This window comes from Haliotis rubra, unplaced genomic scaffold, assembly GCF_003918875.1.
Source record: "Haliotis rubra isolate DU_JTF1 unplaced genomic scaffold, ASM391887v1 Scf62, whole genome shotgun sequence".
Classification (NCBI taxonomy): Eukaryota; Metazoa; Mollusca; class Gastropoda; order Lepetellida; family Haliotidae; genus Haliotis; species Haliotis rubra.
Window position 1 is genome coordinate 1,785,878 of NW_025767324.1, and position 18,569 is coordinate 1,804,446.

The window sequence follows — 18,569 nt, forward strand, 5'->3', positions numbered from 1 at the left end:
TATGGGTTTGTTAGTCCGTGCGAACTATTACTAGGCACGGCTTAACGAGCAAACTGTTGTTATTTGCGTTACAGCTTGCGCCCTGGTCGCCACTGTGGAGCGAATGTTTTGACTATCATAGGCTCACTAACGTCACCATGTTTGCGAGTTTGACGCGATATATTCGCGGCCATGTCGCGACGGAGGGAGCATTTCTTGTGAACAACTGTACGGTAGGCAAACGAGTGAAATCATTATTTTAACATTGGAAGTGTTCATGGGCGCATTGGGAATTCCTTATCCAATAACGAATCTGTATCATGCTGATATTGCTAATCATTCCCCTAGGATCTTTGCAACGAGGAATAGCGCTGCTCTGTTTCTTTATGAATAAAGAGTCAGTTTATCAGAACAATTATGACCTCTCAACGCATTCGTAACTACTCAACGCTTTCCGTGACCTAGAAGACGACTCGTACCCCTATCGTACGCCATTATTGCCAAGAATCATGGCAAACCAATCAAATCGCGCGTAGTAAAAGGCATTTCGAAGCATGAAAATGGCGGTACCGTTGAAGTTTGAAACTTCGCTAAACTATGCCAAGCACAATTTAAAGATAAACTTTGAGCTAAAGGACCAGCAACACTGAAACATATTTACAAAGGGAATGGCTGTATTGCTGTTTTGCTCACGGGATATAGGATATTGTTTTAGCCATTTTTGGAAATTCAGAGTTATCTTTCCTTGGTAATAGTACTAGACTATTTTCATCTCAATGACCGTTTGCGCTTAGACAGGGCCCAGTCGTAAACATGGCCACGAGAGGGGTACGAGACGCCATCCGGCTTGCCGGAATGACACGAGTAGTTACGAATGCTCTCAACGCGCTATCAACACTCCCCCCATTTCGCATGATCAGGCGTGTACTGATACACAGAAGGTCTGTCGATAACAAAACAGTTGAAATATTACCACTGCGGCCAGCTTCATCACACATCGAACTTAAAACACTGCCGAACTAATCGATCTGGTGGCCTGAAAGGCTGTGCGTCAGGAGGATCGCCAGATGGATATTGCAACGCTTACAGGAACGACCCTCGGGGTCTCCTCTGAATAGTGTTTAATGCTGCCGGCGTCAACGACAGTGACAACAAATCGGCGTCTAATGTCATGCGTATTTTATACGCCATTAGCTGCATCAGGAGATAATGACAGTCGCGAGCATCCCATGAAACAATTGTCCTTGACGGTAATGAGGACTGAGGGGAACGTCACATCCTTACTAACAAACTGTTATTTGATGAAACGGTAATGTCATGTGGTTGTGAATAAAAGAGACGGACCGTTTCAATCCGATTGAGTATTTTTGATAACGCGTCTGGATCGAAAATAACTCGTCTAAATGGGTAGAAGGTCAAGGTTATACTCAAGGTCATACTCGATTGTTTACTTCAAGGTAAAACTGTCCGTGCTTGTCAGTCGTTCAAGACGTCTTGAATGTGTTGACTAAACGGCTGCTGGATATGGACAGTGCGTGGAAAAGTGATCATTATGAAGATGTGACCAAGGTGACACAAAGTGACCTGAACCCAAGGTTTAAGTCTAGGTTAACGTGTGGGAGTTGCGATGGTCTAAGCTCTGTGATCGCTAGGTGGAACAGACCCCTGTCTGTCTGATAAGAATCAAAGCTTTTCCCAGACGGCCTTTATGAAATAAGGGGAGGTGGGGTAGCCTAGTGGTTAAAGCGCCACGCCGATGACCCGTGTTCGATTCCCCACATGAGTACAATATGTGAGGCCCATTTCTGGTGTCCCCCACCGTGGAATATTACTAAAAGCGGCGTAAATCTGAACTCACTTGCGCACTATAAGAAACAAACGCTTCCCGGTCCTATAAGAAACTAAACTCTACCCAGGTCTATTGGAAACAAAACAACTCAGTCCTATAATAAGCAAAGGTCTTCTCCGGACTATTACAAACAAAACGCTATCAGGTCCTACAAGAAACAAAATACATCTCAGGCCTATTAGAAAAATAACGATTCCCGGTCCTATAAGAGACTAAACTCTACCCAGGTTTATTGGAAACAAAACTACTCAGTCCTATAATAAACAAAGGTCTTCTCCGGACTATTACAAACAAAACCCTATCAGGTCCTACAAGAAACTAAACTCTTCCCAGGTCCCGGTCTTATAAGAAACTCTTCCCAGGTCTATTGGAAACCAAAAAAATAATTGTCGTGTTTCGGCGATTGTTTTAAGCAGGGTAACGTTTTGATAACGTTTGTAAATTTGTTGATCTAGTCCAATTTTAAGTCGTTTGTCCTTCAGTTTAACTGCAAAGCCGTTTATGATACTTGACGAAAAACACTTCTTCAGACAGTAGGTTGTAAGGTGTTGTGTACCTTAAACTACTATGTCTAAAGGTGGTCGACCTCTGTGATATCTGATCGTGCCTTCTCAGTTTGCTGTACCCAATGATGGACCCCTCTACCTTCTGAACTGAGAAAACACTGAATCAGAAGATGTTTAAATTTCAAGTCTCTCTTTAAAACTCACCTCTTCGACTCAGGATTTCTCTCGACTTTCAGAATATTGTATTGACTTGGTTTTAACTTTGTCATATGTTTAGTGAGAACTTGTCGATGGATAACAGACGTTTGATAAATCAGTTACCATTATTCATAGTACTTTCATGTATCAATGTATAAAGTAGATGAATAATCATTTCCTTAACAATCAATTAACAAAGATGCACCTATAACTAATTGGATTCATTGCAGCTGTATTTTGTAATATACTGAGAGAAACAAATAAAGGAACACGGGAAAATTCAAGCGTTCCTTTAATATTTTATAGTTTTCATCACCAGCTTTGAATGGCACTGTTGGAGGAAATCTGAGAATGGATAAAAGAACATTGTCACGAAGTGGCGTTCCCTTATTTGTTTCCCTTAGTATATATGTGACAATCGATATAGACATCATTCAAACAATGGTGTAAATGGAGATCAACATCATCAGGAGACAATACTAGGTTTCTTCAACACTGAACTTTTGGCTCTCTTTAAATGGAATGGTGTCTCTTTCTAAGTTTAATGATCAAAGGCGATCGGTTTGTACATTGAAAGCTTTGATAAACGTCAATTAAGCTTCAGACGCTATTCAGACACAGGTACCACTCAGCTTGTGATGGATTCTCTCGGAACACATAACCTTAATTGATATTGACTGAATGGCTTCTAATCTACCGCCATTTGCGAAATAACCATATATTGGCATTGTGGTTTAGATTTGTGAAGATTATGATCCTTTGTTAGGCGCTCCTTTCTCTTATTCCTGGGTTTCTAAGTGGCGAACGCCTGGGAGTAGGGTTACTTTAGGCTTTCCTCCATCATTAGACTGGCAGGGAATTGTATGACTAGATATTTGCTGAAAGAGGTATAACAGTTAAACTCGGTCCTTAAACTCTTCAGTGACATTGTTAAGGAGCTATCGTATCTGCTTGTCAGTGTCAACATGAGTGGGTCCTCAATGTGAAGATCCGGGTTAGAATTGATCTTCAGTATGCTTGTAAGAGGCGACTAACGGGTGGTCAGGCTCGCTGATTTGGTTATTATCACATGTCATCGTATCCCAATTACGTAGAACGATGCTCATGTTGTTGATCACTGGATTCTCTGGTCCGGACTCGATTATTTACAGACCGCCGCCATATAGTGAGTGAGTTTGGTTTGACGCCGCGTTTAGCAATATTCCAGCAATATCACGAGCGGACGCTTTAGCCAAGGGACATTATTATGGACTATTGTATAGAGAACGTTGTCATGAAATGGGCATTGAAATGGGTATTTGTATACGACGTTATAAAATACTCTGAGGGACATTGTTATGGACTGCTATTAGAAACGTTGTTATGTACCACTGTAAACGAAGTTGTTATGGGCAACTGTAAGGAAAGTTGTTATGTACCACTGTAAACGAAGTTGTTATGTATCGCTGTAAGCGAAGTTGTTATGTACCGCTGAAAGCGAAGTTGTTATGTACCACTGTAAATGAAGTTGTTATGTACCGCTGTAAACGAAGTTGTTATGTACCGCTGTAAGCGAAGTTGTTATGTACCACTGTAAACGAAGTTGTTATGTACCACTGTAAACGAAGTTGTTATGTACCACGTAACGAAGTTGTTATGTACCACTGTAAACGAAGTTGTTATGTACCACTCTAAAGGAAGTTGTTATGTACCACTGTAAGCGAAGTTGTTATGTACCACTGTAAACGAAGTTGTTATGTACCACTGTAAACGAAGTTGTTATGTACCACTGTAAACGAAGTTGTTATGTACCACTGTAAACGAAGTTGTTATGTACCACGTAAACGAAGTTGTTATGTACCACGTAAACGAAGTTGTTATGTACCACTGTAAACGAAGTTGTTATGTACCACTGTAAACGAAGTTGTTATGTACCACTGTAAGCGAAGTTGTTATGTACCACTGTAAACGAAGTTGTTATGTACCACTGTAAACGAAGTTGTTATGTACCACTGTAAACGAAGTTGTTATGTACCACTGTAAACGAAGTTGTTATGTACCACTGTAAACGAAGTTGTTATGTACCACTGTAAACGAAGTTGTTATGTACCACTGTAAACGAAGTTGTTATGTACCACTGTAAACGAAGTTGTTATGTACCACTGTAAGCGAAGTTGTTATGTACCACTGTAAACGAAGTTGTTATGTACCACTGTAAGCGAAGTTGTTATGTACCACTGTAAGCGAAGTTGTTATGTACCACTGTAAGCGAAGTTGTTATGTACCACTGTAAAGCGAAGTTGTTATGTACCACTGTAAACGAAGTTGTTATGTACCACTGTAAACGAAGTTGTTATGTACCACTGTAAACGAAGTTGTTATGTACCACTGTAAACGAAGTTGTTATGTACCACTGTAAGCGAAGTTGTTATGTACCACTGTAAACGAAGTTGTTATGTACCACTGTAAACGAAGTTGTTATGCTGTAACCACTGTAAACAAAACGTTGTTATGTACCACTGTAAGTTGTTGTGTACCACTGTAAACGAAGTTGTTATGTACCACTGTAAGAAGTTGTTGTTACTGTAAAGACTGTTATGTACCACTCTAAGTTGTTATGTACCACTGTAAACGAAGTTGTTATGTACCACTGTAAACGAAGTTGTTATGTACCACTGTAAATGTACCACTGTAAACAGAGTTGTTATGTACCACTGTAAACGAAGTTGTTATGTACCACTGTAAGCGAAGTTGTTATGTACCACTGTAAACGAAGTTGTTATGTACCACTGTAAACGAAGTTGTTATGTACCACTGTAAGCGAAGTTGTTATGTACCACTGTAAACGAAGTTGTTATGTACCACTGTAAGCGAAGTTGTTATGTACCACTGTAAACGAAGTTGTTATGTACCACTGTAAACGAAGTTGTTATGTACCACTGTAAACGAAGTTGTTATGTACCACGTAAACGAAGTTGTTATGTACCACGTAAACGAAGTTGTTATGTACCACTGTAAACGAAGTTGTTATGTACCACTCTAAAGGAAGTTGTTATGTACCACTGTAAAGGAAGTTGTTATGTACCACTGTAAACGAAGTTGTTATGTACCACTGTAAACGAAGTTGTTATGTACCACTGTAAACGTAAAGTTGTTATGTACCGACTGTAAACGAAGTTGTTATGTACCGTAAACGAAGTTGTTATGTACCACTGTAAACGAAGTTGTTATGTACCACTGTAAACGAAGTTGTTATGTACCACTGTAAGCGAAGTTGTTATGTACCACTGTAAACGAAGTTGTTATGTACCACTGTAAACGAAGTTGTTATGTACCACTGTAAGCGAAGTTGTTATGTACCACTGTAAAGCGAAGTTGTTATGTACCACTGTAAACGAAGTTGTTATGTACCACTGTAAACGAAGTTGTTATGTACCACTGTAAACGAAGTTGTTATGTACCACTGTAAACGAAGTTGTTATGTACCACTGTAAACGAAGTTGTTATGTACCACTGTAAACGAAGTTGTTATGTACCACTGTAAACGAAGTTGTTATGTACCACTGTAAACGAAGTTGTTATGTACCACTGTAAACGAAGTTGTTATGTACCAAGTGTAAACGAAACGTTGTTATGTACCACTGTAAACGAAGTTGTTATGTACCACTGTAAACGAAGTTGTTATGTACCACTGTAAACGAAGTTGTTATGTACCACTGTAAACGAAGTTGTTATGTACCACTGTAAACGAAGTTGTTATGTACCACTGTAAGCGAAGTTGTTATGTACCACTGTAAACGAAGTTGTTATGTACCACCTAAACGAAGTTGTTATGTACCACCAAGTTGTTATGTACCACTGTAAGCGAAGTTGTTATGTACCACTGTAAGCGAAGTTGTTATGTACCACTGTAAGCGAAGTTGTTATGTACCACGTAAACGAAGTTGTTATGTACCACGTAAACGAAGTTGTTATGTACCGCTGTAAACGAAGTTGTTATGTACGACGTAAACGAAGTTGTTATGTACCACTGTAAACGAAGTTGTTATGTACCACTGTAAACGAAGTTGTTATGTACCACTGTAAGCGAAGTTGTTATGTACCACTGTAAAAGAAGTTGTTATGTACCACTCTAAACGAAGTTGTTATGTACCACTGTACACGAAGTTGTTATGTACCACGTAACGAAGTTGTTATGTACCACTGTAAACGAAGTTGTTATGTACCACTGTAATTGAAGTTGTTATGTACCACTGTAAGCGAAGTTGTTATGTACCGCTGTAAACGAAGTTGTTATGTACCACTGTAAGCGAAGTTGTTATGTACCACTGTAAGCGAAGTTGTTATGTACCTCTGTAAACGAAGTTGTTATGTACCACTGTAAACGAAGTTATTATGTACCACTGTAAGCGAAGTTGTTATGTACCACTGTAAACGAAGTTGTTATGTTCCACTGTAAGCGAAGTTGTTATGTACCACTGTAAGCGAAGTTGTTATGTACCACGTAAACGAAGTTGTTATGTACCACGTAAACGAAGTTGTTATGTACCACGTAAACGAAGTTGTTATGTACCACTCTAAAGGAAGTTGTTATGTACCACTCTAAAGGAAGTTGTTATGTACCACTCTAAAGGAAGTTGTTATGTACCACTGTACACGAAGTTGTTATGTACCACGTAACGAAGTTGTTATGTACCACTGTAAACGAAGTTGTTATGTACCACTGTAAACGAAGTTGTTATGTACCACTGTAAACGAAGTTGTTAAGTACCACTGTAAACGAAGTTGTTATGTACCTCTGTAAGCGAAGTTGTTATGTACCACGTAAACGAAGTTGTTATGGACAACTGTAAGGAACGTTGTTATGTACCACGTAACGAAGTTGTTATGGACTCCTATGAGGAGCGTTTTTATGTACCACTGTAAACGAAGTTGTTATGTACCACTCTAAAGAAAGTTGTTATATACCACTCTAAAGGAAGTTGTTATGTACCACTCTAAAGAAAGATGTTATATACCACTCTAAAGGAAGTTGTTATGTACCACTTTAAAGAAAGTTGTTATATACCACTCTTAAGGAAGTTGTTATGTACCACTCTAAAGAAAGTTGTTATATACCACTCCAAAGGAAGTTGTTATGTACCACTCTAAAGAAAGTTGTTATATACCACTCTAAAGGAAGTTGTTATGTACCACTCTAAAGAAAGTTGTTATATACCACTCTAAAGGAAGTTGTTATGTACCACTGTAAGCGAAGTTGTTATGTACCACGGAAACGAAGTTGTTATGGACAACTGTAAGGAACGTTGTTATGTACCACTGTAAGCGAAGTTGTTATGGACTGCTATGAGGTGCGTTTTTATGTACCACTGTAAACGAAGTTGTTATGTACCACTCTAAAGAAAGTTGTTATATACCACTCTAAACGAAGTTGTTATGTACCACTCTAAAGAAAGTTGTTATATACCACTCTAAAGGAAGTTGTTATGTACCACTGTAAACGAAGTTGTTACATACCACTCTAAAGGAAGTTGTTATGTACCATTTTAAAGAAGTTGTTATGTACCACTCTAAAGAAGTTGTTATGTACCACTCTAAAGGAAGTTGTTATGTACCACTCTAAAGAAGTTGTTATGTACCACTCTAAAGAAGTTGTTATGTACCACTCTAAAGGAAGTTGTTATGTACCACTCTAAAGAAGTTGTTATGTACCACTCTAAAGGAAGTTGTTATGTACCACTCTAAAGAAGTTGTTATGTACCACTCTAAAGAAGTTGTTATGTACCACTCTAAAGGAAGTTGTTATGTACCACTCTAAAGGAAGTTGTTATGTACCACTGTACACGAAGTTGTTATGTACCACGTAACGAAGTTGTTATGTACCACTGTAAACGAAGTTGTTATGTACCACTGTAAACGAAGTTGTTATGTACCACTGTAAACGAAGTTGTTAAGTACCACTGTAAAGGAAGTTGTTATGTACCACTCTAAAGAAGTTGTTATGTACCACTCTAAAGGAAGTTGTTATGTTCCACTCTAAAGAAGTTGTTATGTACCACTCTAAAGAAGTTGTTATGTACCACTCTAAAGGAAGTTGTTATGTACCACTCTAAAGGAAGTTGTTATGTACCACTGTAAGCGAAGTTGTTATGTACCACTCTAAAGAAGTTGTTATGTACCACTCTAAAGAAGTTGTTATGTACCACTCTAAAGGAAGTTGTTATGTTCCACTCTAAAGGAAGTTGTTATGTACCACTCTAAAGAAAGATGTTATGTACCACTCTTAAGGAAGTTGTTATGTACCACTCTAAAGAAGTTGTTATGTACCACTCTAAAGGAAGTTGTTATGTACCACTCTAAAGAAAGTTGTTATATACCGCTCTAAAGAAAGTTGTTATGTACCACTCTAAAGAAGTTGTTATGTACCACTCTAAAGGAAGTTGTTATGTACCACTCTAAAGAAAGTTGTTATATACCACTCTAAAGGAAGTTGTTATGTACCACTCTAAAGAAAGTTGTTATATACCAGTCTAAAGAAAGTTGTTATGTACCACTCTAAAGAAGTTGTTATGTACCACTCTAAAGGAAGTTGTTATATACCACTCTAAAGAAAGTTGTTATGTACCACTCTAAAGGAAGTTGTTATGTACCACTCTAAAGAAGTTGTTTTATACCACTCTAAAGGAAGTTGTTATGTACCACTCTAAAGAAGTTGTTATGTACCACTCTAAAGAAAGTTGTTATGTACCACTGTAAGCGAAGTTGTTATGTACCACTCTAAAGAAGTTGTTATGTACCACTCTAAAGAAAGTTGTTATATACCACTGTAAGCGAAGTTGTTATGTACCACTCTAAAGAAGTTGTTATGTACCACTCTAAAGAAGTTGTTATGTACCACTCTAAAGAAGTTGTTATGTACCACTGTAAACGAAGTTGTTATGTACCCCGAAACGAAGTTGTTATGGACTACTGAACCTTGTTCTGTAACCGTTGCTAAGGAGTCTACAGTGACGACAATTATGAGGTTATCACGTCGGATATATATTATTGTTAGATGGTGATATTTGGATACATCGTTAAGCGAAACATACCTCTTTGACAGATTAATATGTGCATCTTCGTGATATGATTCAAACTAGAAAGTCATGACGACATGATCCATTCGTCAAGGGCGTAGACGGCACCAGCAGTGGACAGAATCGCATGTCAGATGTGTATAAATGAACGAACTAGACGAATTCATCTAAAGTGCCATTCAGATGACACCAGGTTTGAGCAGGATGTTGTGGTTAATTCGTTTCCATGTCTTCATCTCACCAATTATTATGTAACCGTCTACTTCAGCGAAGGCTCGTAAATCAAACTCATCTTTTAAAGGTTCTAATCTGCAGGTTCTTTTGAGAACGGATGTGTATTTCAGACAAGAGACAAGAACTGTCTTTGTGAGTGAATGAGTGCAATTTGATAGTGAATGGAATATTTTGGCAATATATTCATCACCCATTTCTGATGTTTCGCGCTGTTTTTATCCCCGAACGTTGACGATTACTCGCTTGTTCACTCACTTGTACTCTCATTCACTCACTCACTCACTCGCTTGTACTTTTACTCACTCACTCGCTTGTACTCTCACTCACTTATTCGCTCGCTTGTACTCTCACTCACTCACTCGCTTGTTCTCTCACTCACTCACTCTCTTGTACTCTCACTCACTTATTCACTCGCTTGTACTCTCACTCACTCACTCATTCAATCGCTTGTACTCTCACTCAATCGATTGTACTCTCCCTCCTTCCCTCACTCACTCACTCGCTTTTACTCTCCCTCACTCACTCACACACTCGCCTGTACTCTCACTCACTCGCTTGTACTTTCACTCACTCACTCACTCACTCACTCTTAATGTTTAACGTCCACAATCCAATTCTAGTTTCAATCCTGTGATCTCTTGGGCCCTGTAATTTCGAGATGGAATCTCCGATCATGTTTCCTGATTTTGCATCACGAAATTCGTGCCCATGGATTTAAACACCTGATACCTTCAGGCTTCTCTCCCACATCAAGCTGTGACTCCGTTAAAAGACGGTAACACTGTTCGAAGCGGGGGTCAAACCTCACTCACTCACTCATTTACTCACTTACATCTGCATATTAGACATCTACGATACCTTTGTCTGGAGAGAAAGAGACCGATAAATTACAAAATGGAAAGTCTTTGAATTCTGGCATTAGAAGAATGACTTGTCAAATTAGTCTGCCAATTAATACATGCACGCTCTTTATAATGACATAAGAAAACCCATAATTCAATCATATGTCTGGGAAATGTCTCCGTGAAGTATAAGACTATACTGTTTCATGTACTGTGAAATGATGACAAAGTGTTTGTCTCGTTTTAAATTGACGTGTGTGCACGAGATCTGAGGACGTGTGCTCGAGATCTAAAGCGGCATTGTTTATACGTGCACGAGATCTGAGCACATGTGTGCTCGAGATCTAAAGTGGCATTGTTTATATGTGCACGAGATCTGAGGACATGTGTGCTCGAGATCTAAAGCGGCATTGTTTATACGTGCACGAGATCTGAGGACATGTGTGCTCGAGATCTAAAGTGGCATTGTTTATACGTGCACGAGATCTGAGGACATGTGTGCTCGAGATCTAAAGTGGTATTGTTTATACGTGCACGAGATCTGAGGACATGTGTACTCGAGATCTAAAGTGGCATTGTTTATACGTGCACGAGATTATACGTGCACGAGATCTGAGGACATGTGTGCTCGAGATCTAAAGTGGCATTGTTTATACGTGCACGAGATCTGAGGACATGTGTGCTCGAGATCTAAAGTGGCATTGTTTATACGTGCACGAGATCTGAGGACATGTGTGCTCGAGATCTTAAGTGGCATTGTTTATACGTGCACGAGATCTGAGGACATGTGTGCTCGAGATCTAAAGTGGCATTGTTTATACGTGCACGAGATCTGAGGACGTGTGCTCGAGATCTAAAGTGGCATTGTTTATACGTGCACGAGATCTGAGGACATGTGTGCTCGAGATCTAAAGCGGCATTGTTTATACGTGCACGAGATCTGAGGACATGTGTGCTCGAGATCCAAAGTGGTATTGTTTATACGTGCACGAGATCTGAGGACATGTGTACTCGAGATCTAAAGGAGATTGTTTATACGACGATCTGAGGACATGTGTGCTCGAGATCTAAAGTGGTATTGTTTATACGTGCACGAGATCTGAGGACATGTGTGCTCGAGATCTAAAGTGGTATTGTTTATACGTGCACGAGATCTGAGGACATGTGTGCTCGAGATCTAAAGTGGCATTGTTTATACGTGCACGAGATCTGAGGACATGTGTGCTCGAGATCTAAAGTGGTATTGTTTATACGTGCACGAGATCTGAGCACATGTGTGCTCGAGATCTAAAGTGGTATTGTTTATACGTGCACGAGATCTGAGGACATGTGTGCTCGAGATCTAAAGTGGCATTGTTTATACGTGCACGAGATCTGAGCACATGTGCGCGAGATCTAAGGAGATATTGTTTATCTGTATATATTTCTGATATGCATGAATATGTGTCTTTCAAATGTGTGTTCAATTCACTGTCCGAAATAGTTTCCAAATTTTGCTTGCCAGTCGGGCTAGCTATGCCTGAAAGTTACAAGCCCACAAAATAATTCACTAGCCCAAAATTTGAATGTAGAAACTAAGCAAAAGATTACAAAAAGGAAAATACCATCATTTATCAGGCCATAATCTTGCATGATTTAAAAGTGTAATATAACTTAACAAGTCGGAGAGCGTGAAGTTTACTGGCCCGACAGAATTTTTACTAGCCACGGGCTAGCGGGCCAGTTGCTATTTCGCACACTGAATGTACATCCGTTAGTTTATAACTGCGTTGTTCTCTCTCTCGCTCACTGAATATCTTTATTAGACATCTCCACGTCACAAACCAAAAGTTTTCAACTACAATTCCAAACTACTAATCTATACCTGCACCTGTTGATTGCATGGGCATGTGTAAGACTGGTTATGAACCGCACCCTCCGCCAGTATTTGTCAAGCCGTAAAGAGACCATCCTCGATAATCTCCAGGGTATACGTTACGATCACTCTACACTATACCCTGGATGCATCCACGGCTTGGCTCGATGATTTTATTACCTCCCTTGGCTGGCTTTTAATCCAATCAGGTGTCTATGCTGGGAAGTTGAGCGAACCAATCACAACTCACTTTCGCTTCTTAAATTATCTAACCGTTTAAACCTCGCAACACAATTGATGCAGAGGTACTCTGAAAGAGGTAGAATGAGTTCTTTGATATATTGGCTACTGTGAATATGCGGAGCCAGCAAAGGGAGGTAATATAATCATCGGGCCAAGCCGTGGATGCATCCAGGGTATAGTGGAGAGTGATCGTAACGTATACCCTGAAGATTATCGAGGATGTAAAGAGACACGAGAAGCGAGTTAAGAGAAGAAAGAGTTCACAGCGAGCAAATGTGCGCAAAATTGAAATAGAAACTTCAATATTTCCAGTGTAGAATACGCTGCAAACATTAACATTCTGAAGCCGAGTTTGAGATTTTGTTAGCTCACTTAAGTAATTAGTTTTAGAAGTAACGCCATTGGCTAGTGACAAATCGCAGCAAACCCAGCCATTCTGTCCTTGTTATCTGAGCGATAGCTCGACATCCGCATATGAGAAGCGTTCACGGTGATGGAGCGTTGTGTTTATCCCCGTCCTTAATCTGTTCAGGGTCTTATATCTGTAACCTCTTGAATAATATCATCTTCTCATTCACAGGTTATCTTAGTCCCGCCCCCTGGTGGAAGATAAAGGAACACACGAAGCTACTTCAATCACAATGTATTGACCCATACCTGGCCGGGAACGAGATGTCTTCTTGTGCGTTCCCTAGGAGTGATAGACGCAGGCCACTTCCCACACCCCTCTCGCAGACGACACTTTACAAGCAGACGACATCCGGTCTCCTTTCTCGTGATAACACCCCTAACTCGGTCACTCCAGAACTGTTACTCGTTCCTTCCCCAGCGATATCCTGATCGCCATGTGCCTGGTGTGGAAAACTCTTCGTCTGTTGTTGCTATGGATACTTTACCCTCCTCCTTCCAACCCATGGGGGTGCAGAGGTCAGATGCCACCCACAATGGTCAACTCGACCGTTCCATGTCCGAAGAAATGTGTCTGCACGGAGTCGAACCCAGAGTCGAACCTCATGGTGGTGTGCATCGGCCAAAACCTGACTGCTGTGCCACCAAATCTCAGCCGACACACAACCCATTTGTAAGTATCTAGATGTTTCCTGAATATACCACTTTCGTCATGAATCAAAGAGTGCAGACAGTATACTGAACGTCTTAAAGCATACTGCAATTTGTTTTAGCTTTAGTCAGACGAAGAAGAGTTAACATCCAGAAAGACTTCAGACTGTTGTTTTAAACATTGTCTTCCTTCAACCCACAACATATAGAAACATTTATCTAACTCCCTACAATTGACAACACAGCCGAACAGTGTAATGTAATGCGAAGACCTCACGAGGTTTGAGCGCTCTATATATCGCCTTCGGCACAATATTTAATTATACAAGATACAGTTGCGATTTTAAAAGTCCTAGTTTGGCAAATTACTTTAAATCTATACGTATGTATAAAAACGTCTATTTACCAGCGTCATGACTAATGAATCTCAAATGTCTATCAATATAGGAAAACTAGAATGTTAAACCCGTTCCTTATATTAAAAAACCCGATTACTGCTTTATCGTGTTTTTCCTGTTTTGTTGTTGGCGATACACACGTGTGCTGTTTTGCGGAAAGCACATCATGACACAGCTGTGAGATGCAGGAATAGAAACCATCGCCATCTCTTGCTGTTTTCCTTTATTTATTTGTATATCTTGTATTGCTTATTACATGTATACATTTACTCATCGATAGATAGGTCTTCTGATGTAGGGTACGTGTAGAGGTGGTTGTGTCGCGAGGCAATTGTCAGAGAGGTGGTTGTGTCGCGAGGCTATTGTCAGAGAGGTGGTTGTGTAGCGAGGCTATTGTCGGAGAAGTCGTTGTGTTGCGAGGCTAATGTCAGAGAGGTGGTTGTGTCGCGAGGCTATTGTCAGAGAGCTGGTTGTGTGGCGAGGCTATTGTCAGATAGGTGGTTGTGTGGCGAGGCTATTTTCTGTGAGGTGATTCTGTCGCGAGGCTAATGTAAGAGAGGTCTTTGTGTCGCGAGGCTATTGTCGGAGAAGTGGTTGTGTCATGAGGCTGTTGTCGGAGAAGTGGTTGGCTATTGTTGGAGAGGTGTTTGTATTGCTAGGCTAATGTCAGAGATGTGGTTGTGTCGCGAGGCTAATGTTAGAGGGTTGGTTGTGTTGCGAGGCTATTGTCAGAGATGTGGTTGTGTGGCGAGGCTAATGTTAGAGAGGTGTTTGTGTTGCGAGGCTATTGTCGGAGAAGTGGTTGTGTCGCGAGGTTATTGTCAGAGAGTTGGTTGTGTCGCGAGACTATTGTTGGAGAAGTGGTTGTGTCGCGAGACTATTGTTGGAGAGGTGGGTCTGTTGCGAGGCTATTGTCGGAGAGATGGTTGTGTCGTGAGGCTATTGTCAGAGGAGTGATTGTGGCGAGGCTATTGTCAGAGAGGTGGTTGTGTTGAGAGGCTACTGTTGGGGAGGTGGTTGTGTCGCGACGCTATTGTCATAGAGGTGGTTCTGTCGCAAGGCTCGTGTTGAAGAAGTGGTTCTGTCATGTGGTTAGTTTTTGAGGGGTGGGTCTTTCGCGATTCTATTGTCAAAGGGGTGGTTCTGTCATGTGGCTGGTGTTGGAGTGATGGTTCTGTCATGTGGCTAGTGTTGAAGTGGTGGCTCTGTCATGTGGCTGGTGTTGAAGCGGTGGTTCTGTCGCAAGGCTCGTGTTGAAGAAGTGGTTCTGTCATGTGGTTAGTTTTTGAGGGGTGGGTCTTTCGCGATTCTATTGTCAAAGAGGTGGTTCTGTCATGTGGCTAGTGTTGGAGTGGTGGTTCTGTCATGTGGCTAGTGTTGAAGTGGTGGTTCTGTCATGTGGCTGGTGTTGGAGCGGTGGTTCTGTCGCTAGGTTATTGTCGGAGGGGTGGTTCTGTCTACTTCTACTACTACTACTACTACTACTGCTACTGCTACTGCTACTGCTGCTGCTGCTGCTGCTACTGCTACTGCTACTACAACTGCCGCAACTACCACGACTACTACCAGTTATAATCGCTTCCTCTACTGTCTCACCACGTATTACAGAAGCGAGTGGGTATTTCCTGAGGATGTGCTAATCTATTCTCTCATCCCCTTGTTGCAATCAATGAGCGTCGATCACTGTTAAAATCCATGTCCTGCTACAGAAACCTTATTGATAAAGAGACATAAAACCACACACTGGTAAATAATAACGCCACTGCTTATCAAATACAAGCTCAGCCAAGTAAGCTCCCTGGAATCTGCTGAACAGTGACTCATGCTTCCTCCTCCCTCCGAGGGGCGGTGGGGTGGCCAAGTGGTTAAAGTGTTCGCTCGTCACGCCGAAGACCTGGGCTCGATTCCCATATGGGTACAATGTGTGAAGCTCATTTCTAATGTCCCCCGTCGTGGTATTGCTGGAATATCACTAAGAGCCGCTTAACGCTAAACTCACTCACTCACTCAACCAATATCTAACAGACAGGCTTACCCTTTTCGCGAACACCTGTTGTCATCACAGATTTTCAGAGATCCATAAAATGTCCACCACAGATTTGCCTTGTATGCCCTCTGGAACGTGTCTGTCAGGTAATCGAAACACATTATGCCCTGGCGTTGACACTGGAATAGCTCGCCTCAGTACCTTAGTAGTTACAGAAAAGGGAGCTCAGACAATGCGCATATATTGTACAAACAGTTATTATCTATGTATATAGTTTATGTATTTGGGTTTTATCATCGGTCATATCAAATGACTTCACATGTGCAAAATGTTTTGATACAGTAATGGTAACTGTGGAATGAAACATACCTTAGGGTACCTCGTATATAGCCCATTACCTTCGAGTCTGTTCTTGCTTTTCAGGCCACAACATCTTTGTTATTTTCTCGCCGTTCACCTTTCATATTTTCATGGGGGTGGGGGTGGGGTGTTTATTATGCATTAACAATACACAAAGGAAGTTTATATTGTGCCTATATTGATTTAAAGTCAGCCTTTGATGCAATGGAGAGGGATATCGTTTTGTATGGTACGTATGAAAGTAAATAGGTTTGATTTGTTGAGAAATATGCATGAAAATGTTAGGTCTTGTTTCAATGAAGAATGGGTATACATGTATACATTTGATATAGGCTCAGGCTGCCAATTGTTGCCTTTTCATTTTATGGGGATAATGTTTAATGTTTGGGATCAGATGATCAGAGGTGCAGAAACATAGAACTTTTAGAGTTCTGTTTTTTTCAGAAGACCATGTTGTCTTTGACTGTACAGCTTGGACAATTGGTTATATATTGTAATATATGGAAATTAAGATTGATAAGAGTGAGGTGAGTAAGTAGAAACTTTTAAGGCTGGTAAACTAAAACGTTAGCAGAACAGACGGGGAAGGTATTAAAGTACTCACGGAAATAGAAATAAAATAGTTTTTGGCGTGTATTTCGTAGTTTTGAACACAACTAAAGTGTGATCGTTAAATATTCTATGACTAGCATTTTTCCCATCGTTTTTTAACACTTTTTTGTAAAATCATCCGAAATAGATGGGTTTACAGGAGAGAAAATCATCTCATTTTTACCTCTTGAAATTTCATCAACGTCAAAATGAATGTTTTTTATGCAAGCTATAGAATGCAAATGAGATGTACTCTCCACAGGTTCGCGTACATAAAATATTAATGAAAAGCATCACATACATCACATATTTACCCTTCATCCTATATTTCATTTATCCTAATTGATATACAAAATAATTGATGTAGGGATTTTCTCGGTACTTTTTTCATGCCTGAACTCTTGTTGAAAGGTTACAAGTTTTACGAATTCATAGCTTTGATTGTTAACTGCACAATCGCTATGGCAACGCACGTGCAAATGCATCTTCCCGTCTAAACAGTGCTGCAGGTAGTTGTTGCCATCCATTGCTGATTGTGACGTAAGTTATAACATGTTTCTAATATGGAATTTGTTTTTCAATTTTATCTGTAAAATGGTATATTGGATGATAACAGGTCCAAATCAAAAGGCCTTGTTGGGAAAAAAAAAGTTATTTTAACATTTGTTAAAACTACCTATTTTATTGCAGTAATAAGCAAATAAACGCCCAAAACCATAATTTGTTTATTTCTATTTCCGTGAGTACTTTAACAATCCTGACATCGCCTGTAAAAGTGAGTGAGTAAGTGAGTTAAAATTCTGAGTTGAATCGGCAGTATTTCAGCCATTTCGTGACTGATAAAAGCCAACTCAGACGCAATAAATACCTGTCAATGAAAGGCTTTGTTACCTATTGATATTTTGTTTCATATAATTGATATTATGATTCTTCTAATGCTTATGTACGGGTGTGAAATTTGAGGATTTTACCATTCAGCTAATATACATGTTCATGTTAAATTTATCAAATCTTAATCTTCTAAAAAAATGCACCGTTATTGCACGAGGTGAAACTGGACGATATTCATTTAACGTTTGCATTGTAAAATGATTAAACATTGGATCCGATTGATATCTGATATGCATAATGTTATCCTGAATAATATATATAAATCTCAGTATTATATATCTCGCTATTTTATTATTAAGTGGGAAATTGAATGTTGGACATTAAATGCCAAAACCCACTCTAAAGCTAGGGATTTGGTAAAGTGTGGTTTGGGGAAGATATTGGAAATATTACTGTTTGTCAGAACCTTTGGTTTATAATATTTTTGTGATTCCTTTAGTCGAGGGTCCATTTCGGTGCGCAACGGTTTGAACGTTGTTTCAGAGATCTTTTATTTGAGTACAGATTGGTCATGTGTTTAAC

The 18,569-nt window shown here is 40.0% G+C and overlaps 1 protein-coding gene across 1 annotated transcript in view; it reads left to right on the plus strand.

Moving 5' to 3' along the window:
* LOC124256150 (leucine-rich repeat-containing G-protein coupled receptor 5-like) overlaps nt 1–18,569 on the plus strand; it is a 185,267-nt gene that overhangs the window by 93,852 nt on the left and 72,846 nt on the right. The window contains exon 3 of the mRNA XM_046690107.1: nt 13,342–13,842. Coding sequence (XP_046546063.1) covers nt 13,607–13,842 — 236 coding nt within the window. The 5' untranslated portion in view covers nt 13,342–13,606. The remainder of the gene's footprint in view (nt 1–13,341; nt 13,843–18,569) is intronic.